This window comes from Salvelinus sp. IW2-2015, linkage group LG11 (genome assembly GCF_002910315.2).
Source record: "Salvelinus sp. IW2-2015 linkage group LG11, ASM291031v2, whole genome shotgun sequence".
Lineage (NCBI taxonomy): Eukaryota > Metazoa > Chordata > Actinopteri > Salmoniformes > Salmonidae > Salvelinus > Salvelinus sp. IW2-2015.
This window is the reverse complement of record NC_036851.1, coordinates 37,830,041-37,857,589: the sequence shown is the minus strand read 5'-3', so window position 1 is coordinate 37,857,589 and position 27,549 is coordinate 37,830,041. Positions and strand designations below refer to the sequence as shown.

The 27,549-nt window shown below is 42.0% G+C and overlaps 1 protein-coding gene across 1 annotated transcript; it reads left to right on the top strand.

Moving 5' to 3' along the window:
- The first annotated feature begins 3,854 nt into the window (after positions 1-3,854).
- On the top strand, positions 3,855-27,440 carry slc6a14 (solute carrier family 6 member 14). The gene is made up of 15 exons (XM_023997001.2): positions 3,855-3,931; positions 4,365-4,539; positions 13,933-14,064; positions 16,954-17,115; positions 17,349-17,487; positions 17,661-17,793; positions 19,158-19,298; positions 19,379-19,514; positions 19,655-19,747; positions 19,850-19,975; positions 23,893-24,011; positions 24,117-24,216; positions 24,834-24,943; positions 25,077-25,244; positions 26,972-27,440. Exons 1-15 carry the CDS (start codon positions 3,929-3,931, stop codon positions 27,131-27,133), a joined length of 1,899 nt encoding a protein of 632 aa, XP_023852769.1. The 5' UTR covers positions 3,855-3,928; the 3' UTR covers positions 27,134-27,440.
- Positions 27,441-27,549: the final 109 nt, after the last annotated feature.

The window sequence follows — 27,549 nt, the reverse complement described above, 5'->3', positions numbered from 1 at the left end:
TAATGACCTGCCACTGGCATTAAACAAAGCCTGTGTGTTTATGTATGCTGATGATTCAACCCTATACGAGTCAGCAACCACAGCTAGTGAAATCACTGCAACCCTAAACAAAGAATTGCAGTCAGTTTTAGAATGGGTGGCCAGTATTAAACTAGTCCTGAACATCTCTAGAACTAAGAGCATTGTATTTGGTAAAAATATTTCTTTATGTTCTAGACTTCAGCTGAATCTAATAATGAAGAACGTGGCTGTTGAGCAAGTTGAGGAGACTAAATTACTTAGTGTTACCTTGGATTGTAAACTGTCATGCTCAAAACATATTATTTCAATGGCTGTAAAGATGGGGAGACAATGACAGAGGACAAAGATATGCTCTTCTTTTTTGACACCACATTCCACAAAGAAAATCCTGCAGGCTCTAATTTTATCTTATCTTGATTATTGCCCAGTCATATGGTTAGCTGCTGCAAAAAAAGACCAAGAAAAACTGCAGCTGGCAGAGAAGAGAGCAGCACTTCTTGCTTTTCACTGTAATCAGAGGTCTAATATCAACATTATGCATGCAAGTCTCTCTTGGCTAAAAGTAGAGGAGAGACTGACTGCATCACTTATTTTTATAAGAAACATTAATGTGTTGAAAATTCAAAATTGTTTGCATAGTCAATTTACGCACATGCACTTACCCCACCAGACACGCCACCTGGGGTATTTTCACCAGGGCCTAAAATTAACACCCGCCACCCGTCAAATGTGGTTAGATTTTGGATTTGGTGGGTAACACGTTGGCGGSTGGTCAAGGCTCCACACTGTGAGCATTTCACTCACATTTGTGAATAAAAATAGTCAAGTATGGTCACATTTATAGCTAAATAAATGCTGTAGTAGCTGTTTTCAAAGTATTTCTGCCGTTTAGTTTCATGGTTGGTCAATTCATCGCACAAAGTCAAAGAACTAGGAATCCTATAGCCTGTCCCACCTTGCACTGCAACACTGCCTGGCTGGGAGCTGTGCACATYTGAAGAGCTGAGTGAAAGACTCAWTTTTAGAAGTGCTGCGCAACCCATAAAAGTTGGTCTCATTAACTTGAAATGAAAGTCTACTGAAGTGAGACTTTGTCCTGGTGTTTCTTGGCTATTTACATTGTTTTGTTCACAAGCTAGGTTGTTTTTCAATGTTTGAGTTTCAACAGCTAGGGATGACAAGACAATGGGCTACTAGTCATGACTGGAGCAGTGTTACCACGGTAACCTCCCGCCCTTAAAGGGGTAGGTGAACATTTTTGTATCCAATATTTTGGTTAAAAGTTTATTTAAATTAAACAATATACCACATTACTTCTTACAAGTAACACATATATTGTTTTAGAAACATTACAAAGCATGGACATCCATTTCGGGGTGTTTTGTTGGTGTCATTTTTGCACACAAAGGATTTGTGTGCAAAATTGGATCACAAAGTATATTTTAGGCCCTGCTTTTCACAGTTCCCAAATCCAGTACAAATTCAAGAAAACTTACAGTATTATATAAAGCCATGATTACATGGGAATCCCTTCCATCTGTGATTGTCATGTGAACAGCAAACTCAGTTTAAAAAAACAGATAAAGCAGCACCTCATGGCGCAACGTCTCTCCCCTATTTGACCTAGATATTTTGTGTGTATGTACTGATTTTTAGGCTATATGTAATGTTTTAAATATATGTAGTTCTGTTCTTGTCTATTAATGTTTTGTATTATGTCATGTTTCATGTTTTGTGTGGAACCCAGGAAGAGTACTTGCTGCTTTTGCTAATAAAATACCAAAATAGCTTTTAATGAATGTGAAAACAAATGTGCATTTGTGCACCAACTAAGTTGGTGTATTTAGTGATGGTGTAATACAGTTATACATCGCCAAAGTGATATGACATATCTTAATATTTGAGAACAGTTATATTAGACACAGATATGACACAATCCCCTAATACAATAGAATCAGTCAAAAGAGTCCAGAAAAAACACCTGCTTCTCTTATTGTTTCCAATAATGTTGCAATGCATCAATACATTATTAATAAAACACCATCAGTATGTTTTTCAAAACAGTTACCAGGAAATCAGCTAACCCGTGGCAGTCACACAGAACACACAACCCATATTTGTTTGTGAGGCAGGTATGCTTTTACAAGATGATTCTCAACAACTATCTGATCCTGTGACATAGGCACACACTAGCTTTTGTTCAACAAAGAGGGCTCCCTCTGTGGTTCTCAGCTGAAGCATTGACGATGGTGCAGGACTGTCTACAATATTCCCAACGCTCTGACTACATGTTAAAACCCTTGCTTGTGATACGGCTTTGGAAACCTTTGGAAATGTACTGTCATATAATCAAGAACGTTTTTCATAAAACAAAAGGTTAAATTACTACACACCTTTATAGGGTTAGGGTTCCCACACGGCTATATTTCAATGTTACAGCGCTTGTTAAAGGAAGACCGATGGAAGACAGAGACAACCAACTGTTCTAATTAGCTCCGAACACCTGTGTGTATTGGAAGAAGGATGCCAGAATAGTGTTGTAATCAAAAAATACTGTCGGCTGCAACTGTGTTAAAACCGGTTAAAACAGTGTACAGTAAGTGTTTATGTTGCATTTGCTAAATGATTTTGATTCATTTGGACTTTGGACATTAAGGAGTGGGCTCGCATACACTCTTTAATAGTAACATTTTGGTCTAAGACACACACACACACACACACACACACACACACACACACACACACACACACACACACACACACACACACACACACACACACACACACACACACACACACACACACGGATCCACACATGCATCCAAAACACATAGCACCGGCAGGACACACACATACACACACATAAGCACATACTCACACAAAGAAAAAACTACAAAGCACTTGACCAAAATTATAGGTAACCTGTTTTGTTTGGCATTGATAGTATAAACCCACTCGAAATAGTCAGTGGTGTAAAGTAATTAAGTAAAAATAGTTTAAAGTGCTACTTACGTCGTTTTTTGGAGTATCTGTACTTTACTTTAATATTTATAGTTTTGACAACTTTTTCTTTCACTCCACTGTCTCTGTCACCCGAAAGTAGTAGTTACATTTCGAATGCTTAGCAGGACAGGAAAATTGTAAATTTCACACACTTATCAAGAGAACATTCCTGGTCATTCCTACTGCCTCTGATCTGGCAGAATCACTGAACACAAATGCTTCGTTTGTAAATGATGTCTGAGTGTTGGAGTGTGCCCCTGGCTATATGTAAATAAATAAAAAAACAAGAATATCGTGCCTTCTGGTTTTAATATAAGGAATGTGGAATAATTAATATTTTAGCAATTACATTTACTTTTGATACTTAAGTATATTTAAAACCAAACACTTTTAGACATTTACTCAAGTTGTATTTTACTGCGTGACTTTTACTTTTACATTAGTCATTTTCTATTATGATATCTTTAGTTTTACTCAAGTATGACAATTGGGTACTTTTTACACCATTGGAAATAGTTAGTCATATCTGAAAGAGGACAAAATAATGAACGATTTAGGTCTATTTACAAGAAAATACTATGGGTACAGTATGTTTTAGCACTCTGGTTGGAAACACGCACGCGCAAATGCACACACACACGCATGCGGGCGCACGCGGTTTCAAACGTTTCACTCAAGCTATAATTTGGTACGCGGGTAATGCAGATTATTTCGGGATCAGAGCGGTGATTGGCTAGAGAGACGAGCGTGTCAGGCTCACGGGAGTTTAGGTAACTGTGTACCTGTCTGTCCCAAACAAACGCTTCTCATCACATCACTTCTTAATGTGACAAACAGCAGCAAAATTAGGAAATATTGGAGCAGTTTCACAGACGTAATATTTAAAAACCCCGCGGCCACTGACATGGTAGGATGATATGCAACTGTCTTGGTGTAGCAGTTAATTAAATCATGGTTGTTGGCGGGAGGAACGATATTTTGACCAAAGCAACTTCATTCTGACGACTGCCTTTTTATTTATTTAACTGGGGAGGAGGTTAGCCTACTTATAAAGATAAACGCATAAGTGTATGAAGCGATTAATGGGTAAATATGCTATTATTTGCGCGGTCCAAATAACAAACAGGTAGAATTCAAATTAATCTGGAATTGAGAATTTAACTGTATAGCCTACTTCTCTGTCACGGTTGGGATGCTATTCACAGTAAATTAATGAAAACGAAATCCAGTGTGTTGCATGTTTGTAACAATGGCTTGACATTGGCTTCTAAACTTTATGAAATATGCTCTCACTTACTATGTGCGTGCTTGCGTTGTCTGTCTGGCTGTCTGTGATACAGGTTAAGGATGACCATGAGAAGCAGCAGCAGGACTCCCATGTGGGCAGCAAAGATGAGAATATTGACCGGGGGAACTGGACCAATAAGAGGGAATACATGTTGTCTATGATTGGCTATGCTGTGGGTCTGGGGAATGTATGGAGGTTCCCCTACCTGGCCTATAAGAATGGAGGAGGTAAGTGGACACACACACACACCAGTGGGTCTCGGTGCAGTTTAAGATTAGGGATGATGGTTTTTGAGAATGGCCTAATTTCTATTACAGCCTATTGGATGACTGTCATTCATACTCCATTCACCCAGCTCAATGTTTAGTCTACTACATGATACTTGAATTTGCCCAATACCCATCATGAGGTTGCTACAACAGGTTGAGACAAATTTGACTAATCAAGGTGACGGATGGTGAAACATTCAATACCGCTTTGCACACTCTTGCCATCATCTAGCTGATCTAGGCTGTAGTCACTAGTCCAAACAGTGGCAACACGGAACATCTAAAAGTAGAGTTTCTATTGGACAAATTCTGATAGTTTCATCCCGTTTTGTTCCGTTTCCTTCTGTTTAAGAAATGTTTTGCAACAGAATGGGTGGAATGAATCCACCCCTGATCACCCGTTCACCTTAATACTTAATAGCAGGCACATACAGCATCATCACTTTGCTTGTTGAATAATTCCTTCTCGGATCTACGCTCTCTCTCCTCTCACCTTTTCCCTTTGCTTGGTGTTAAGTGCACAACACAACAGCTGTCTGTGACCAGGTGAAAATATGTATCTAAGTCAAACCTTCATACCCTAACTGCTAACCACTGCACAGCCTACATCGAGTGCGGTTACATGCATACAATAATGCGACTATTGTGGATAGTCAGATTAATTTAAAAGTTTGATTTAAAAAGTTTACACGCTTTGCAAGAACAACGATTTGCCTAATAATCCTGTTTACATGGACACATCTGAAATTAGGCTACCTGATGGCACTGATAAATGCAAAAAATCGGTAATCAAAATAAACGTTCTACCACAGCGAACATGTTATGTTTGGGAAGCATATTTGATTTTGAGTTCGGACATGTAACGTTTTATGTGAAAACTACTTCTAAGACATACTACCGTTCAGAAGTTTGGGGTCACCTGTCCGTGTTTTTGAAAGAAAAGCAAAAGAAAATTGTCCATTAAGATAACATCAAATTGATCAGAAATACAGTGTAGACATTGTTAATGTGGTAAATGACTATTGTATCTGGAAACGGCGGATTTTTATTATTATTATTATTGTACATTTTTAAATGGAATATCTACAGAGGCCAATTATCAGCAACCATCACTCTTGTGTTCCAATGGCACAATGTGTTAGCTAATCCAAGTTTAGCATTTTAAAAGGCTAATTGATCATTAGGAAACTCTTTTGCAATTATGTTAGCACAGCTGAAAACTTGTTCTGATTTAAAGAAGGAATAAAACTGGCCTTTTTTGGACTGCTTGAGTATCTGGAGCATCAGCATTTGTGGGTTCGATTACAGGCTCAAAATGGCTAGAAACAAAGAACTTTCTTCTTAAACTCAGTCTATTCTTGTTCTGAGAAATGAAGGCTATTCCATGTGAGAAATTGCCAAGAAACTGAAGATCTGGTACAGTGCTGTGTACTACTCCCTTCACAGAACAAAGCAAACTGTCTCTAACCAGAACAGTGAAGAGGCGACTCCAGGATGCTGACCTTCTAGGCAGAGTTCCTCTGTCCAGTGTCTGTGTTATTTTGCCCATCTTAATCTTTTCTTTTTATTGGCCAGTCTGAGATATGGCTTTTTCTTTGCAACTCTACCTAGAAGGCCAGCATCCCGGAGTCGCCTCTTCACTGTTGACGTTGAGACAGGAACACGACTTTCCCGAAGCGGATCCTCTGTTTGGTCCACCACCCAGGACAATGGATCAAAACAAGGCTCCCTAAATTTGATCAGCATATCAAATGCGCGACCCGGGCTGGACTAATTCTGGATCATTGTTACTCCCATGACGCATACAAAGCCCTCCCTCGCCCTCCTTTCGGCAAATCTGACCACGACTCCATTTTGTTGCTCCCAGCCTATAGACAGAAACTTAAACAGGAAACGCCCGTGCTCAGGTCTGTTCAGCGCTGGTCCAACCAATCTGATTCCACTTTTCAAGATTGCTTTGATCACGTCGAACAACATTGATGTATATGCTGATTCGGTGAGCGAGTTTATTAGCAAGTGCATCGGTGATGTTGTACCCACGGCGACAATTAAAACCTTCCCCAACCAGAAACCGTGGATTGATGGCAGCATTCGAGCAGAACTGAAAGCGCGAACCACTGCTTTTAATCAGGGCAAGGCGGCCGGAAACATGACCGAATTCAAACAGTTTAGCTATTCCCTCCAACGCAATCAAACAAGCTAAGCGTCAGCATTGAGACAAAGTAGAGTCGCAATTCAACGGCTCAGACACGAGAGGTATGTGGCAGGGTCTACAGTCAATCACGGACTACAAAAATAAAACCATCCCCGTCGCGGACCCCGATGTCTTGCTCCCAGGCAAACTAAACAACTTCTTTGCTCGCTTTGAGGACAATACAGTGCCACCGACACGGCCCGCTACCAAAACCTGCGGGCTCTCCTTCACCGCAGCCAACGTGAGTAAAACATTTAAACGTGTTTACCCTCGCAAGGCTGCCGGCCCAGACGGCATCCCTAGCCGCGTCCTCAGAGCATGCGCAGATCAGCTGGCTGGTGTGTTTACGGACATATTCAATCAATCCCTATCCCAGTCTGCTGTTCCCACATGCTTCAAGACGGCCACCATTGTTCCTGTTCCCAAGAAAGCTAAGGTAACTGAGCTAAACGACTATCGCCCCGCAGCATTCACTTTCGTCATCATGAAGTGCTTTGAGAGACTAGTCAAGGACCATATCACCTCCACCCTACCTGACACCCTAGACCCACTCCAACTTGCTTACTGCCCCAATAGGTCCACAGACGATGCAATCGCAATCACACTGCACACTGCCCTAACCAATCTGGACAAGAGGAATACCTATGTAAGAATACCTATGTAACACAATGATATAGTAACTTGTTGACTTAACTCTAGAATGCCTACTTCAAGTGTTTTAGTACTAGTCTGTAATCTCAGGATTTAACTTATGCCTTTTTTCTTCCTTCATTGACTACAGCTCAGCATTTAACACCATAGTACCCTCCAAACTCATCATTATGCTTCTGTATACTGTTTACTTCTGGCCCTTCTTTGGATACTGTGTTAACAACCCTCCAGACGAGCTTCAATGCCATACAACTCTCCTTCCGTGGCCTCCAATTGCTCTTAAATACGAGTAAAACTAAATGCATGCTCTTCAACCGATCGCTGCCTGCACCTGCCCGCCTGTCCAACATCACTACTCTGGACGGCTCTGACTTAGAATATGTGGACAACTACAAATACCTAGGTGTCTGGTTAGACTGTAAACTCTCTTTCCAGACTCACATCAAACATCTCCAATCCAAAGTTAAATCTAGAATTGGCTTCCTATTCCGCAACAAAGCATCCTTCACTCATGCTGCCAAACATACCCATGTAAAACTGACCAATCTACCAATCCTCGACTTCGGTGATGTCATTTACAAAATAGCCTCCAATACCCTACTCAATAAATTGGATGCAGTCTATCACAGTGCCATCCGTTTTGTCACCAAAGCCCCATATTCTACCCACCACTGCGACCTGTACGCTCTCGTTGGCTGGCCCTCGCTTCATACTCGTCGCCAAACCCACTGGCTCCAGGTCATCTACAAGACCCTGCTAGGTAAAGTCCCCCCTTATCTCAGCGTTCCAGCAGGTATATCTCTCTGGTCACCCCCAAAACCAATTCTTCCTTTGGCCGCCTTCCAGTTCTCTGCTGCCAATGACTGGAACGAACTACAAAAATCTCTGAAACTGGAAGCACTTATCTCCCTCACTAGCTTTAAGCACCAACTGTCAGAGCAGCTCACAGATTACTGCACCTGTACATAGCCCATCTATAATTTAGCCCAAACAACTACCTCTTTACCTACTGTATTTATTTATTTATTTATTTTGCTCCTTTGCACCCCATTATTTCTATCTCTACTTTGCACATTCTTCCACTGCAAATCAACCATTCCAGTGTTTTACTTGCTATATTGTATTTACTTCGCCACCATGGCCTTTTTTGTCTACACCTCCCTTATCTCACCTCACTTGCTCACATTGTATATAGACTTATTTTTCTACTGTATTATTGACTGTATGTTTGTTTTACTCCATGTGTAACTCTGTGTTGTTGTATGTGTCGAACTGCTTTGCTTTATCTTGGCCAGGTCGCAATTGTAAATGAGAACTTGTTCTCAACTTGCCTACCTGGTTAAATAAAGGTGAAATTAAAAATACATTTAAAAAATGCTTGAGGCCCTGGGTTTCAACCCCGCCCTGTGCAACTGGGTCCTGGACTTTCTGATGGGCCGCCCCCAGGTGGTGAGTGTAGGTAACAATATATCCACCCCGCTGATCCTCAACACTGGTGCACCACAAGGGTGCGTTCTCAGCCCTCTCCTGTACTCCCTGTTCACCCATGACTGCGTGGCCATGTACACCTCCAACTCAATCATCAAGTTTGCAGACGACAGTACAGTGGTAGGCTTCATTACCAACAACGACGAGACGGACTACAGGGAGGTGAGGGCCCTCGGAGTGTGGTGTCAGGACAATAACCTTACACTCAACATCAACAAAACAAAGGAGATGATCGTGGACTTCAGGAAACTGCAGAGGGAGCACCCCCCTATCCACATCGACGGGACAGTAGTGGAGAAGGTGGAACGTTTTTAAGTTCCTCTGAATACACATCACGGACAAACTGAAATGGTCCACCCACACAGACAGCGTGGTGATGAATCTTTAACCTCAGGAGGCTGAAGAAATGTGGCTTGTCACCAAAAACACAAACTTTTACAGAGGCACAATCGAGAGCATCCTGTCGGGCTGTATCACCGCCTGGTACGGCAACTGCTCCACCCACAACCGCAAGGCTCTCCAGAGGGTAGTGAGGTCTGCACAATGCATCACCGGGGACAAACTACCTGCCCTCCAGGACACCTACACCACCCGATGTCACAGGAAGGCAGAAAAGATCATCAAGGACAACAACCACACGAGCCACTGCCTGCTCACCCCGCTATCATCCAGAAGGCGAGGTCAGTACAGGTGCATCAAAGCTGGGACCGAGAGACTGAAAAACAGCTTCTATCTCAAGGCCATCAGACTGTTATACAGCCATCACTAATATTGAGTGGCTGCTGCCAACATATTGACTCAAATCTCTAGCCACTTTAATAATAAAAATTGGATGTAATAAATGTATCACTAGTGACTTTAAACAATGCCACTTTATATAATGTTTACATTATTCATCTCATATGTATGTACTGTATTCTATACCATCTACTGCATCTTTCCTATGCCGTTCGGCCATCGCTCACCCATGTATTTATATGTACATATTCTCATTAATTCCTTTACACTTGTGTGTGTAAGGTAGTTGTTGTGAAATTGTTAGATTACTTGTTAGATATTACTGCATGGTCGGAACTAGAAGCACAAGCATTTCGCTACACTCGCATTAACATCTGCTAACCATGTATATGTGACCAATAAAATTTGATTGGATTTGAGGGTACTATTTAATGAAGTTGCCAGTTGAGGACTTGTGAGGCATCTGTTTCTCAAGCTAGACACGAATGTACTTGTCCTCTTGCTCAGTTGTGCACCGGGGCCTCCCACTCTTTCTATTCTGGTTTATCAGTTTGCGCTGTTCTGTGAAGGGCGTAGTACACAGCACTGTACCAGATCTTCAGTTTCTTGGCAATTTCTTGCATGGAATAGCCTTCAATTCTCAGAACAAGAACAGACTGAGTTTCAGAAGAAAGTTATTTGTTTCTGGCCATTTTGAGCCTGTAATCAAACCCACAAATGCTGATGCTCCAGATACTCCACGAGTCTAAAGAAGGCCAGTTTTATTGCTTCTTTAGTCAGCACAAGTTCAGCTGGGCTAACATATTTGCAAAAGGGTTTTCTAATGATCAATTAGCCTTTTAAAATGATAAACTTGGATAAGCTAACACAATGTGCCATTGGAAAATAGGAGTGATGGTTGCTGATAATGGGCCTATGTAGATATTCCATAAAAAATCTGCKGTTTCCAGCTACAATAGTCATTTACAACATAAAAAATGTCTACACTTTATTTCTGATCATTTTGATGTTATTTTAATGGACAAAATAAATTAGCTTTTCTTTCAAAAACAAGGACATTTCTAATTGACCCCAAACCTTTGAACAGTATTGTACATTGTTGCGCCCAACACACTTCACTCGCCCTAAAGAGGGCAGTGTGCTTGGCAGGTGCAAGCACACGCACAGAACAAATACACTGCTGGAATGCCTTTAAAAAAAAAAATAATTAAAGATGTTTTTACATGTCCTACTCATTTCAAAGATTACTTAGCAAACCAGGAGTTTTAATCGGCATTTATTTACTTAGATTTTTACCTTACGCCGATTTAAGATAAGCAGAGTAAAGTTGTGTGTGTATATGACTATTGCATAATCTGCCTAGTGCCATAATCAGTTTAATATGAAATTATTAGTGTGCATGTAAACGTACCATATTTGCTATTGTCATAGTCAACATAGCTAGGCCTACTAGAACTAATGCATTAGTAAACCCACAATCCAATCTATGTGTACAGCTAGCAGTTAGACTGGCAGGCACTGGCGGCAATACATTACTAAAACCGAAAGCTTACCTTGACTTGGAAGAGTTGCAGTGTTGGATTGCCTTAGCCAGCTGGCTAACATAAATGGCATTCCTTGCTGTTTGAGTCAGGTTGTTGAGTAGGCTAAATTAGCTGCCTTAGCTAGCTAAGTGAGTGAAAGGTAATGAACTGCTTATCCTTAATTTAAGAAATGAATTTGTTTAAAACTGTTCAACTATTGTCTTTCTGAGTCAACAACCCACCACACTTGATGCACTGCTGTGCTAGCTAGCTAGCTAGCTGTAGCTTATGCTTTCACTACCAGATTAATTCTCTGATCTTTTGATTGGATGGACATGTGAATTCATGCTGCAAGAGCTCTGAGATTGGAGGACATCCTCCGGAAGTCATCATAATTACTGTGTACGTCTATGGAAGTGGGTGAGAACCGTGAGCCTCCTAGGTTTAGTATTGAAGTCAATGTACCCAGAGGAGGATGGAAAATATATTTTTCCTCCACCTACACTATTATTCTACCCTAGAAGGTGCTGTTGATGCTTCTGTAGACCCTCATTGCAAAACAGTGTTTTAATAATTTTGGTAACATTAATATATTTAGTATAGTTTTATCTTATGTTGACATTAGGTTTTTCTGAAATTCACTGAGTAGGATGGTCCTCCCCTTCATCTGAGAAGGAGCCTCCACTGACACACACATACACAGTGACCTAAGCTTGCGTAGTGTGCACTAATGACACACCTGTTCAATAGTAACGCAATACCGTATAACGGGTCCCCAGTTGCATTCAGCCGTGTGCCGATTTTCTTTTTTTCTTTTCTTTTTTTCTTTATTTTTCCTTGAGCAGATGGTCGGGGGCCGGAACATAGTTATAAACTCAGCAAAAAAAAGAAACGTCCTCTCCCTATCAACTGCGTTTATTTTCAGCAAACTTAACATGTGTAAATATTTGTATGAACATACGATTCAACAACTGAGACAAACTGAACAAGTTCCACAGACATGTGACTAACAGAAATTGAATAATGTGACCCTGAACAAAGGGGGGGCTCAAAATCAAAAGTAACAGTCAGTATCTGGTGTGGCCACCAGCTGCATTAGGTACTGCAGTGCATCTGCTCCTCATGGACTGCACCAGATTTGCCAGTTCTTGCTGTGAGATGTTACCCCACTCTTCCACCAAGGCACCTGCAAGTTCCCGGACATTTCTGGGGGGAATGGCCCTAGCCCTCACCCTCTGATCCAACAGGTCCCAGATGTGCTCAATGGGATTGAGATACAGGCTCTTCGCTGGCCATGGCAGAACACTGACATTCCTGTCTTGCAGGAAATCACGCACAGATCAAGCAGCACGGCTGGTGCAATTGTCATGCTGGATGGACATGTCAGGATGAGCCTGCAGAAGGGTACCAAATGAGGGAGGAGGATGTCTTCCCTGTAATGCACAGCGTTGAGATTGCCTGCAATGACGACAAGCTCAGTCCGATGATGCGACACACCGCCCCAGACCATGACGGACCCTCCACCTCCAAAATGATCCCGCTACAGAGTACAGGCCTTGGTGTAACGCTCATTCCTTTGATGATAAACGTAAATCCGACCATCACCCCTGGTGAGACAAAACCGTGACTCGTCAGTGAAGAGCACTTTTGCCAGTCCTGTCTGGTCCAGCGACGGTGGGTTTGTGCCCAATGGTGACGTTGCTGGTGATGACTGGTGAGGACCTGCCTTACAACAGGCCTACAAGCCCTCAGTTCAGCCTCTCTGTCTGCAATAGGCTGAGTCTGAGCACTGATGGAGGGATTGTGCGTTCCTGGTGTAACTCGGACTGTTGTTGCCATGCTGTACCTGTCCTGCAGGTGTGATGTTTGGATATACCGATCCTGTGCAGGTGTTGTTACACGTGGGAGACAGTGTTGTTACACTGTCTCCCTGTAGCGCTGTCTTGGGCGTCTCACAGTATGGACATTGCAATTTATTGCCCTGACCACATTTGCAGTCCTCATGCCTCCTTGCAGCATGCCTAAGGCACGTTCACAGAGATGAGCAGGGACCCTGGGTATCTTTCTTTTGGTATTTTTCAGAGTCAGTAGAAAGGCCTCTTTGTGTCCTAAGTTTTCCTAACTGACCTTAATTGCCTACCGTCTGTAAGCTGTTAGTGTCTTAACGACTGTTCCACAGGTGCATGTTCATTAATTGTTTATGGTTCATTGAAGCATTGGAAATAGTGTTTTAAACCATTTACAATGAAGATCTGTGAAGTTATTTGGATTTTTACGAATTATCTTTGAAAGACAGGGTCCTGAAAAAGGGAAGTTTCTTCTTTTGCTGAGTTTAAATTTGAACATTGCAAATTGACCGCAAAAATCCTAACCGATCACGTATTTGACAAAAACGGAATCATTTAAAACCTAGATAAGCTCACATGCCTCTATTTATGTGTGGGTTTACATGGCAACAGATTTCCTAAATTAAAATCACTTGAAGCTTATTTCCTGGTGATTTTAGTCTTATGTCCCAAAATAATTTTAAGTGTCAGAACTTGGGGGGCCAAATAAAATCACCTACTGGCCGACTTTGTCCCGCTATTTGGGAATCCTACCCTATAATCACTTATAAACTAGACCATGGCAGAACATTATTAAAGATTCATTTCAGATTATTGGAGTTAAGCCCATATACGCTCCCACCATCCACTGGCTACCTCATATTCCTGCATTTGTTATTAGTGTCAAGTTTTCTGTCCTCTCTGTCTCTAGGTGCTTTCCTCATCCCGTATGTCATAATGCTGGCTGTTGCTGGTATACCTCTGTTCTTCCTGGAGAGTTCCTTTGGTCAGTTCTGCAGCCAAGGCCCTGTCAATGTGTGGCGGGCTCTGCCCATATTTCAGGGTAAGACTAACCCTTCTACCCCTAATTTACCACCTAAGCCCAAACCGGTCCCAATTCAATGTCTACCCATTACTCTTGGTCTCAACCCTTCAATGTTTGCAGATACAGTATGTAAGATATAAGCTATGTTTTTGGAACCTTCACCACTACACTGCTTATACCTAGCCAGACTCTTCAGATCTGCAGACATTGAAGGGTAAGGGCCAAAGGGAATGGTTAAGGAGTGAATTGGGACCAGCTGTATGACTTTTCTTTCCACTTCTAGGAACTCATTCATTCACTTCACCACTCAGACCTTTTGGGAGTGTTTGCTACTACTCTCTGTTTGAATGTTGTGTGATCAGCTTTATTGACCTTAGAGGACAATTGTCTCAAGTTTGTTTGAGCAGTGTATTAATGGTTAACCATATGACCTGAATCTAAACTCTGTGTATGAGCTGGAGGAACTATCAGTCTAGCCCCAGGGCTAACACTATAAGGCTGCTAGTCCATTTACTGTATGTACCCAGCCCCTGAGCAAACCTATAACCCTACCAAGCCCAATGGGTTACTGTGTCACTCTGTCAGACTGGCCTCTAGCTGCTGAATGTGCCAAAACACAGAACACATTCATGGTGCGTATTGGACCAAGTCCTTCTCTACTGCTATTGGTTAGTTATAAAACTGTCAAGGGTAGTGTTTCCAAATCCTGGTTTTTGTTTTATACCCTAGCACTACGCAACGCACCTGATTCACATTTGTTGTTTATTTCAATCCGGTGTGTAGTGCTAGGTCAAAAACAAAAATGTGCACCCCTTTTGGATCCCCAGAACCAGGATTAAGAAACACTGCTCTAGGATGTGCATGTAAGCAATTTCTTAGTAATACTTGTTTGTGAGCTGAAATAAAAGATCCTAGAAATGTTCCATAAGCACATCTAATTTTGTTATTATGTTTAGCACAAAGTTGTTTACAAGGCTGTCAGGCTGTCCCCAGTCCGCCTGGCCTTGCTGCTATTCCAGTTTCAGCTGTTCTGCCTGCGGTTATGGAACCGCTACCTGTCCCAGACCTGTTGTTTTTCAACTCTTGATGATCGGCTATGAAAAGCCAACTGAAAATTATTCATGATTATTATTTGACCATGCTTGTCACTTATGAACATTTTTGAACATCTTGGCATAGTTCTGTTATAATCCTGTCTCTTATACACATCTAGATGTGTATAAGAGACAGGGATTAAGAAACACTGCTCTAGGATGTGCATGTAAGCAATTTCTTAGTAATACTTGTTTGTGAGCTGAAATAAAAGATCCTAGAAATGTTCCATAAGCACATCTAATTTTGTTATTATGTTTAGCACAAAGTTGTTTACATCCCCGTTAGTGATAATTTCTCCTTTGGCAAGATAATCCATCCACCTGATAAGTGTGGTATATCATTACACAGGTGAACTTTGTGCTGGGGACAAAAAGCCACAAATGTTTTGTCACATAACACAGATGTTTTGACGGAGTGTTCAATTGGCATGCTGACTGCAGGAATGTCCACCAGAACTGTTGCCAGAGAATTTAATGTTTTAGAGAATTTGGCAGTACGTCCAACCGGCCTCACAACCGCAGACCGCCTGCAACCACGCCAGCCCAGGACCTCCACATCCGGCTTTTTCACTTCCACCCATACTGCTGATGAAACTGAGTTTGCACAAGTGAAGAATTTCAGCACAAACTGTCAAACCGTGTCATGGAAGCTCATCAGCTTGCTCGTTGACTTTACTGCTGTTTGGCGTTTTAACCGACTTCAGTGGGCAAATGCTCATCTTCGATGGCCACTTGCACGCTGGAAAAGTGTGCTCTTCGCGAATGATTCCCTGTTTCAACTGTACCGGGCACATGGTGATGAGTGCTTCTATACCTGCATTGCTTGCTGTTTGGGGTTTTAGCCTGGGTTTCTGTACAGCATTTTGAGATATCAGCTGATGTAAGAAGGGCTTTATAAATACATTTGATGAGTGTTGTGTGGTGGCAGGCATAAGGTACGGGCAACAAACACAATTGCATTTTATCAATGGCAATTTGAATGCACAGAGATTAAAATGAAATCACCCATTGATCATTTTTGGGATGCTCTGGATCGACATTTACGACAGCGTGTTCCAGTTCCCGCCAATATCCAGGAACTTCGCACAGCCATTGAAGAGGAGTGGGACAATATTCCACAGGCCACAATCAACAGCCTGATCAACTCTATACAAAGGAGATGTGTCGCACTGCATGAGGCAAATGGTGGTCACACCAGATACTGACTGGTTTTCTGATCCATGCACCTACTTTTTTTTTTTTTTAAGGTATCTGTGACCAACAGATGCATATCTGTATTCCCTGTCATGTGAAATCCATAGATTAGGGCCTAATGAATTTATTTAAAGTGACTGAGTTTCTTATATGAACTGTAACTCAGTAAAATCTTTCGAATTGTGTATTTGTGGTCAGTGTAATTTTTGTACATTGCCACTGTAGTTATTCTTTCGCGTGCTTTGGCGAATACATCCTACCATAGAATGTCTCACTTATCATGTGTTCTCTGTTATGTCTTCCTTGGAAAAGATCATGTTTTCCTCAATGGGACTTCCTTGATTAGATAAATCTTAAGATGAGGAACTACAATGTGACCGGTTGACCAGTATACCAGGAAGCACTGGTTCTGGCTGTTTGCCTTCGGCTGAATCAGTATGTGATAAAGATGGAACTTCACAGAACTTGTCAATAAAGTGACTGCTTTCAGGGATGGTGACGATTCAATCTATTCAGGAAGTGAATTGAAATTCAAATATTGAAGAATCCGCCTTGATTTACATCTAACTCAATTCCTCTCTCCTTCTCTCCTCACTCTCCCTTTCCCTATCCTCTCCAGGTGTGGGTGTAGCTATGGTTTTGGTCAGTACGTTAGTAGGCATCTACTACAACGTCATCATTGCCTACAGTCTCTACTACATGTTTGCCTCATTCCAGTCCCCTCTGCCATGGAGTGACTGTTTCTACTGGTCCAACAGCAACTGTAGCCTCACACCTAGAGGTACCTGTTTTATAATGTAGTGTCACATCTAAAGATGTAGTGAAGTTTCCCTGTTGTACAGCTTTTACTCTTCTATCATGTTAATTAGGCTCCAAACAAAATAACCTTGACCAATATTTTCCATTACCTGACATTAATGTTTTCCATGATATGCTTTAATGAACATGACCTAGGTGAACCTGAACAGAGTGCCATGTAACTTTACCACTGACAATGGCTTCTGACCTCTATAGAAGTGTGCAACATTACCCTAGCTGCCAACTGGAGTGAACCAGTAATTGCAGCCAACATGACGCTGTGGGAGAATGAGACTTGCCCAAAGGAAAACCTCATCAGCATCCCAGTACAGAGCCCCAGCGAACAGTATTGGGAGTGAGTAGCACACACACACTTTATTCTATTTGAATTTCACTCAGTTGAAAATACTTCAGAGGTCGCACAGGTTGTGTTGAATGCCAGGTTGTCTTTATAATGCTATGTTGAAACTGATCCTGTCTGTAAAATTGACCACCTTACAGTCAGACAATCTCTTTGTCTATCCCCAGCCTGGTGGCCTTACAAAGGTCTAGTGGTCTGGATGAGACCGGTCCGGTGGTCTGGCATCTGGCTCTCTGTCTGCTACTGGGATGGCTGCTCATCGCTGCTGCCCTTTACAAAGGCATCAAGTCTTCAGGGAAAGTCTGTATGACCCATTTCCTGTTTGTGTGTGTGATAGTGATGTGCGGGTTGACTCATAACCAACCCACAATCGCCGCGGTTATATCCACGAGGCGGGCAGGTTTAGGGTCATGACATATTGAATAAAGGGAAAACGATACCTTTCATTATTTTAGGCTAGCTGGCATTAGTGCATAAGCTGTAGGGCCTAACTGTACGTGCACCAAATAGCTTACATGCCAGTCGCCAAATGCATTTGGAACGGGCAGGACAAGTTAACGTCGTTCCACGGAGGGAAAAAAGGACAATGTCTGAGTTTAGAGAAAAGCTGCGAAATGGAGAGTTGAAAATAAAGACAAGGGAGGGCCAGAAAAGTCATATTTGAAGTGGTAAAAGAGGATGATAGCAGTGCTGGCTATGTTATGTGTGATTGTCAAATTTGTACAGTGCCTCACAGTCACAAGACGGGGACTTCAAATAGGCCTATGGCATGTCAAGGGAATTGTAGCCTGCTGTTGATGGGTTAAATGGAAAGTGAAATCTGGACACTGACTGTAGGTCTATAACCTCTCCCTCTTAATATTAACTCCTGCAGAATTTAAGCATTTCTTGCAGTAAAATGATACAGCAAATGTAGGCAACATTTATACTCACAGGAGTGGAGAAATATGATTTCTTTCTTTCAGCATCTTGAGAGAATGCAAATCTGCAGTTAGATACTGTCTGTCGCGGTGCTATCTTTATCAGCATCATAAAAGCTGATAGTATTTCAACCACAAAATATGCATCCAAGCTGAACTGAAATCTTATCAGAAACACGTTGGGTTGTTTTCACAGCTTTCTATTTCCTTACAACCGGTCAAACTGATATTATTTGGAAATTTTACACATCTTTTAAGTTTTAGTTATTTCATTTTCTTGCTGGTCCCTAAACGTCTTTGCTCCATGGAAGTATCAGAGATGACTGAAAACTACCAAAGTCAATTAGATTTTTGTAAGCAAGGGTTTATTTAGTCTTGGACAACATAATGACAGAAGAGATGCTGCACATATCTAATTATAGACAAGTTGACTTACAAATAGCCTACCAAAACATTGGAAGTTACAAGCAAAAACATATCTGAAATCAGGCAAACGTAGTACCAAAAAAAACAACCTTACGGTAACCTACAACATTTTCTATATTAGAGGGTTAGGGTCGGGTGCGGGCCTCCGATTTAAACTTATCACATATAGTCGGGTGGTTGTGGATGGGTTATTAGCAATTGCGGGCGAACAAAGAGCTGACCTGCTCACCACTAGTGTGTGAGTTGGTCCTGTCTTTCTAATGTGTGTCTTTCGGATGTGCGTGTGTCTCTAATATTTTTGTGTGTGTCTGTCCCCAGGTGGTGTATTTCACCGCTACGTTTCCCTATGTGGTGTTGCTGATCCTGCTGATCCGGGGAGTTACACTAGAGGGCGCCAGAGACGGGATCGAGTTCTACATTGGCTCCCAGTCCAACCTCACAAAACTGGGCGAGGCAGAGGTTAGAGCCTAACCTCTTACCTGTCAACTCAAAATACACATGCCTTACTGAAGTAACTAAATAGTAGGTCTTTCTGGCAGGTGTGGAGAGATGCAGCCACACAGATCTTCTATTCTCTGTCAGTAGCGTGGGGTGGTGTCACGGCCCTGTCTTCATATAACAAGTTCCACAACAATGTGTTCAAGGACGCACTGACCGTCTGCCTCACCAACTGTGGTACGACTCAAACACCACACACGCACCAGATGGATGCTAATGGTATCATAAAGAAGAAAATATACATTGAAGATCACTTTCAACGTTTCATTGTGTTCCAGTACATTGTTTTTCCTTTCCTGTTTAATGTCACTCTATAGGTACCAGTGTGTTTGCAGGCTTCGCCATCTTCTCCATCTTAGGTCACATGGCTCATGTCTATGGAAAGCCTGTATCAGAGGTGGCCCAGGCAGGTGAGTAGTACACCACTGTACACCACTGTACTGTGTTTAACTTTACCTTACTGACACAATAGCCACTTAACAAACACTAACAAAGTGTGCGCATGCGTGTAGGTTTTGGCCTAGCATTTATTGCGTACCCTGATGCCCTGTCCAAGCTGCCCATTTCTCCTCTTTGGTCCATCCTCTTCTTCTTCATGCTGCTGACCCTTGGACTGGACTCGCAGTTCGCTGGCATAGGTCAGTCAGACAAACACACACCCATGCACATGGGACACACACACCAGGGTATTTCAGTTACTGCTAACTATTTGGGGTATTTCAATTACTTTCAAAAACATTTGGAAGTAAGTATTTAGATTTTTTATTTTATTTGAAAAGACCAGTAGTTGAATATTGGAATGTATTTGGAAATACACTTGGAAAGTTTTTGAAAATACTCATACACTACCATGCATTTAAAGATGCACTATGCAGAAATTGCACTGCCACTTCCTGACTGCTAAAATTTGAATAGTTCACCTAATTTCAGTTTGTGACAAAACAAGCAAGTATAGTGTAGAGTCATTGTAGCATCTAAAACGCTGTGAAATATATTTTCCATAACAAAAAATATTGTATTTTCAGCTGTTTGACGTTGGTGTACAAAATACTAAAATGCACAGAAAAATAAGTATTTAAACAACAAATAATAAAATGTGCATGCATTTTAACCCAGGGCTGAGACATACATACATACATACATACATACATACATACATACATACATACATACATACATACATACATACATACATACATACATACATACATACATACATACATACATAACACACACATGGCAAAAGTGAAAAGTTTGGACACCTACTCATTCCAGGATTTTTCTTTATTCTACATTGTAGAATAATAGTGAAGACATGAAAACTATGAAATAACAACATGGAATCGTGTAGTAACCAAAAAAGTGTTAAACAAAAATATATTTGAGATATTTCAAAGTAGCCACCATTTGCATTCATGACAGCTTTGCACACTCTTGACATTCTCTCCACCAGCTTCAGGAGGTTGTCACCTGGAATACTTAAGACCCACCCATAAGACCCATCAGTCTTGAAGGAGTTCCCACATTTGCTGAGCTCTTGTTGGCTGCTTTTCCTTCACTCTGCGGTCCAACTCATCCCAAACCATCTCAATTGGGTTGAGGTCGGGGGATTGTGGAGGCCAGGTCATCTGATGCAGCACTCCATCACTCCCTTCTTGGTCAAATAGCCCTTACACAGCCTGGAGGTCTGTTGGGTCATTGTCCTGTTGAAAAACAAATGATTGTACCACTAAGCGCAAACCAGATGGGATGGTATCGCTGCAGAATGCTGTGGTAGCCATGCTGGTTAAGGGGGCCTTGAACTAAATAATCAGTGTCACCAGCAAAGCACCCATCACACCACCACCTCCATGCTTCACGGTGGGAACCACACATGCGGAGATCATCCGTTCACCTACTCTGCGTCTCAAAGACATGGCAGTTGGAACCAAAAATCTCCAATTTGGACTAAAGGACAGATTTCCACCGGTCTAATGTCAATTGCTTGTATTTCTTGGCCCAAGCAAGTCTCTTTTTCTTATTGGTGTTCTTTAGTAGTGGTTTCTTTGCAGCAATTCAACCACAAAGGCCTGATTCACACAGTCTCCTCTGAATAGTAGATGTCTGTTACTTGAAGCATTTATTTGGGCTGGTTACTAATGAACTTATTCTCTGCAGCAGAGGAATCTCTGGGTCTTCCTTTCCTGGGGCGGTCCTCATGAGAGCCAGTTTCATCATAGCGCTTGATGGATTTGCGACTACACTTGAAGAAACTTTCAAAGTTCTTAATTTTCCGGATTGACTGACCATGTGTTAAAGTTATGATAGACTGTTTCTCTTTGCTTATTTGAGCTGTTCTTGCCATGATATGGACTTGGTATTTTACCAAATAGGGCTTTCTTCTGTAAACCACCCCTACCATGTCACAACACAACTGATTGGCTCAAATGCATTAAGAAGGAAAGAAATTCAAGAAATTCACTTTTAACAAGGCACACCTGTTAATTGAAATGTATTCCAGGTCCATTTCATGACTACCTCATGAAGCTGGTTTAGAGAATGCCAAGAGTGTGCAAGGGTGGATACTTTGAAGAATCTCAAGTGTGAAATATATTTGGATTTGTTTAACACTATTTGTTTGGTTACTACATGATTCCATATGTGTTATTACTTAGGTTTGATGTATTTTACAATGTAGAAAATAATTAAAAATACAGAAGCCCTTGAGTGAGTGTCCAAACTTTTGACTGGTACTGTAATTATTCAGACTCTTTACTCAGTACTTTGTTGAAGCGCCTTTGGCAGTGAATACAGCCTCAAATATTATTTGGGTATAACGCTACAAGCTTGGCACACCTGTATTTGGGGAGTTTCTCCCATTCTACTCTGCAGATCCTTTCATGCTCTGTCAGGTTGGATGGGGAGCGTTGCTGCACAGATATTTTCAGGTCTCTCCAGAGATGTTCCATCATGTTCAAGTCCGGGCTCTGGCTGGGCCACTCAAGAAAATTCAGAGACGTGTGCCAAAGCCGCTCCTGCTTTGTCTTGGCTGTGTGCTTAAGGTCGTTGTCCTGTTGGAAGGTGAAACTTTGCCCCAATCTGAGGTCCTGATCGCTCTAGAGCAGGTTTTCATCAAGAATCTCTCTGTACTTTGCTCTGTTCAGGTGAGACTTGAAATTGAGCTCAGGCGCATCCTCTTTCCATTGATCATCCTTGATGTTTCCACAACTTGATTTGGAGTCCACCTGTGGTAAATTTAATTGATTGGACATGATTTGGAAAGGCGCACACACCTGTTATGTAAGGTCCCACAGTTGACAGTGAATGTCAGAGCATAAACCAAGCCATGAGGTTGAAGGAATTGTCCGTAGAGATCTGAGACAGGATTGTGTCGAGGCACAGATCTGGGGAAGGGTACCAAAACCTTTCTGCAGCATTGAAGGTCCCCAACAACACAGTGGCCTCCATGATTCTTAAGTGGAAGAAGTTTGGAACCACCAAGATTCTTCCCGAGAGCTGGCCGCATGGCAAAACTGAGCAAATCGGGGGAGAAGGGCCTTGGAGGTGACCAAGAACCCGATGGTCACTCMGACAGAGCCCCAGAGTTCATCTGTGGAGATGGGAGAACCTTCCAGAACGACAACATCTCTACAGCACCACCAATCAGGCCTTTATGGTAGAGTGGCCAGACGGAAGCCACTCCTCAGTGAAAGGCGCCTGACAGCTTGCTTGTAATTATCCAAAAGGCACCTAAAGGACTCTCAGATCATGAGAAACAAGATTCCTTGGTCTGACGAAACCAAGATTGAACTCTTTGGCCTGAATGCCAAATGTCACGTCTGGAGGAAATCTGGCAGTATCATGCTGTGTGAATTTTTCGGGMTTTTTCTCAGTAGTAGGACTGGGAAACTAGTCAAGATCGAGGGAAAGACTGCTCAGGACTTCAGAATGGGGAGAAGGTTCACCTTCCAACATAACAACCCTAATTACACAGCCAAGACAACGCAGGAGTGGCTTCGGGACAAGTCTCTGAATGTCCTTGAGTGGCCCAGCCAGACCCCGGACTTGAACCCAATCTCTGGAGAGACCAGAAAATAGCTGTGCAGCGACGCTCCCCATCCAACCTGACCGAGCTTGAGAGGATCTGCAGAGTAAAATGGGAGAAACTCCCCAAATACAGGTGTGCCAAGCTTGTAGTATCATAGTCAAGAAGACTCAAGGCTGTAATCGCTGCCAATGGTGCTTCAACGAAGTACTGAGTTAAGGGTCTGAATACATATGAAAATAGGATATTTCAGGTTACATGTGTTCAAATAAACTGTTTGTGCTTTGTCGTTATGGGGTATTGTGTAGATTGATGGGGGAAAAAGTTTTGATCCATTTTAGAATAAGGCTGTACCGTGAAATAGTAAAGGGGTCTGAATACTTTCCGAAGGCACTGTGTGTGTGTGTGTGTGTGTGTGTGTGTGTGTGTGTGTGTGTGTGTGTGTGTGTGTGTGTGTGTGTGTGTGTGTGTGTACAAACACACCCACTACTAACTAGACCTGGACAGTGACCTCTTGCCGTGTTCCCTCAGAGGTCATCTCCACTTGCCTACAGGATGCCTTCCCTGAAAGGTTCAAATCAAAACGCTCTATCATCTCTGTGGGAACCTGTGCCATCCTTTTCCTGCTCGGCCTGCCGTGCGTAACCCAGGTAAGTCCTTAGTTACCATAACTAAAATAGGTCCTTAGATACCATAATTTCGTTCACATTCATTTATTGCGAGTGCGTGTGATTACTGTGTGTGTGTCACTCCAGGCAGGGATATATTGGGTGACTCTGATGGATCAGTTCTGTGCTGGCTTTGTTCTACTGATCGCTGCTCTGCTGGAGCTTGTTGGGGTATTCTACTTCTATGGTAAATGGAAGTATATTACATGTTATAGCTACATCTACAGCATATATTATGTGATGGGTACATGTAGAGGATATTTTATGTTATAGCTACATACAGTGAGTATACCAAACATTTAGGGTGCCCCCCCCCGAGTATACCAAACATTTAGGGTGCCCCCCCCCCCCGTTTTCCCCCTCAGAACAGCCTCAATTCATTGGGGCACGGACTCTACAAGGTGTCGAAAGCGGTCCACATGGATGCTGCCCCATGTTGATTCCAATGCCTCCCACAGTTGTCAAGTTGGCTAGATGTCCTTTGGGTGGTGGATGAAACCCCAGCAGCATTGCAGTTATTGTCTTGCCCATTCACCCTCTGAATGGCACACATACACAATCATGTCTCAAGGCTTAAAAATCCTTAATCCTGTCTCTTCACCTTCATCTATACTGATTTTGAAGTGGATTTAACAAGTGACATCAATGAGGGATCATAGTTTTCACCTGGATTAACCTGGTCAGTAGAAAGAGCAGGTGTTCTCAATGTTTTGTATACTCAGTGTATATATTGCATGTTATGTTATAGCTATATACAGTATAGTACATTTTATAGAGTATGGCACATTCTGTGTTTGTTTGAAGGAGGAAATCGTTTCATTAAGGACATAGAGATGATGATTGGGACGAGGAGCTCTCTCTTCTGGCTGTGGTGGAGAGCATGCTGGTTTTTCATTACTCCTGCTGTCATCACTGTGAGTACTCTCTGTCTTTCTCTTTAACTTAGATTCTATCCTACCTGGCTGTCTGTTCCAGGGTCCTCATTTCTTTAACCCCTTTTCTCTGGCACGCATACACACTTCTCTAATGCCTGTGTGTGTTGTGTAGGTGATCTTGGTGTGGTCGTTGTTGACTTTCCGCCCGCCATCCTACGGTACGGTGCAGTACCCTGTGTGGGGCGTGGCTTTGGGATGGTGTATGATCGCCTTCTGTCTCATCTGGATACCCCTCGTCGCCATCTGGAAAATACTCTGTGCCCAAGGAAACCCTTGGCAGGTAGGTGTGTCTGGCAGAGATGTGGATGCTTAGGACTTCTGAGAGTGTTTGGAACTTCTCCTGGAATTGTCAATCCATTTCTAGCCAGGTATCAAACCCAGGTCCTGGAAAGTTCAGGTCAAAATGCATGCAGTATATCAAATCAAATTCTCAGAATACAGGTGTGCCAAGTTTGTAGTGTCATACCCAAGAAGACTCTAGGCTGTAATTGCTGCCAAAGTTGCTTCAACTAAGTACTGCGTAAATGGTCTGAATACTTATGTAAATGTGACATTTCTGTTTTTTTTATTTGAATACATTTGCAAAAATTAATACGAACCAGTTTTTTTTTCTTTCTTAGTGATTACAGGGTATTATGTTTAGATTGAGGGATTAAAACAAATTCAATTTTAGAAGGCTGTAACGTAACAATGTGGAAAGTCAAGAGTTCTGAATTCTTTCCTAATGCCCTGTATACAGGGAGTGCAAGTCGATGTGCACAGGTAATTGAGGTTGCTATGTACATGTATGTAGGGGTAAAGTGACTAGGCAACAGGATAGATAATAGACAGTAGCGCGTGTGTGTGGCATGTTATGAGGTGTAGATTCAGGCTGAGGGTCAGCATCAGATATGTCATGATTAATTTCTTCCCCACCATCTGAGTCGTTTTCATTCAGATCTCGTAGCAGCGTTAACGCAGCATGTGCATCCAATCGTCTTGGTCTTCTTGCCATTGTAAATTACGCACGATCTCACTGTGTACTCCAGGTAGGCCAGAGTAGACTGATAAGACTGCTTGGATTCAGTGGACTGATATAAGGTACATAATTATTTTTTATTTTTTTCACCTTTATTTAACCAGGTAGGCAAATTGAGAACACGTTCTCATTTACAATTGCGACCTGGCCAAGATAAAGCAAAGCAGTTCGACACATACAACAACACATAGTTACACATGGAGTAAAACAAACATACAGTCAATAATACAGTGAAAAAGTCTATATACAATGTGAGCAAGTGAGGTGAGATAAGAGAGGTGAAGGCAAACAAAATATATATATAAATAAATAAAAATATAAAAAAGGCCATGGTGGCGAAGTAAATACAATATAGCAAGTAAAAACACTGGAATGGTTGGTTTGCAGTGGAAGAATGTGCAAAGTAGAGATAGAAATAATGGGGTGCAAAGGAGCAAAATAAATAAATAAATACAGTAGGTAAAGAGGTAGTTGTTTGGGCTAAATTATAGATGGGCTATGTACAGGTGCAGTAATCTATGAGCTGCTCTGACAGCTGGTGCTTAAAGCTAGTGAGGGAGATAAGTGTTTCCAGTTTCAGAGTTTCCAGTTTACATACCATATTGAGATTATAATTAGAATATACCAATGCAATAGAATGGCCCACCCTGTTCTTAATTATGCATTATTCGCTTCCCCTCGCTCATCAACGCACCCTTTCTCCCCATCATAACCATAAGAAAAATGACATTCCCTTCTAAAACTGGTTACAACTCCAGTTCTGTTTGCGATATTAAGATTCTAACAACTGCAGTGTGTAATATAGACTTATTTAGTAAAAATCAAGGACGGCGGGGGGCTTGACTTAAATGGTGGAGTAATAAAAAAAGAATAAAATGGAGCCAATGTTACTTCTTTAGCATTTCTAGTGTTAATGTCTCCCTACTAAATTCTGCCTGTGTCTCTCCAAGCATCCTCTCTCTTACAGTGCATTGTGTCTCTGTCTGCAGCGTATGTGTGCTGTGTGTTCTCCTGTGGAGGGTTGGGGTCCATACCTGGAGGTCCACCGGCAAGAGCGTTATGCAGACGGACAACGGTACTATAGGAAGAACTCTCTCCACCTGCCAGACAACGATGTAAACCACATCTCCAACCACCTCACACGCCTCTAACCCCCTGGGGTGTGTGTGTGTGTGTGGTGTCAACATTTGTCATCACCACTTTTCATACTATTTTTATAAGCGTTGTATACCACTCTCTGATCACAATGATTAATGCTTAGTTTCACTTTGCACTGTGGTGTGGTCAGTTTTTTAGTTCATAACGTCACAGATTTTAAATGTTTTTTTGTGTACATGTTTTCTACGTGTTAAATGTCAATGCCTTAACTTAAACTGTCATGTTAATGACCACTTAGTCTAAGCTCTGTGTGCTTTGTATTGTGTCTGTCAGCCTGGTAACGTTTGACTGCAATAAAGGACTACTCTCTCTGCTATTCGCTGTTTGTTAAATGGATTCTATTGAAACTAAACTGACAGAGGGTGTTTGAGGCAATCCGTTTGAGCAAGGTTGGCCGTCATTGTAAATA

Coding starts and splice junctions, on each gene's coding strand:
- slc6a14 (XM_023997001.2), top strand. Junction 14,065..16,953: donor GGCTCTGCCCATATTTCAGG/GTAAGACTAACC, acceptor TATCCTCTCCAG/GTGTGGGTGTAGCTATGGTT. Junction 19,748..19,849: donor ATCAGAGGTGGCCCAGGCAG/GTGAGTAGTACA, acceptor GCATGCGTGTAG/GTTTTGGCCTAGCATTTATT.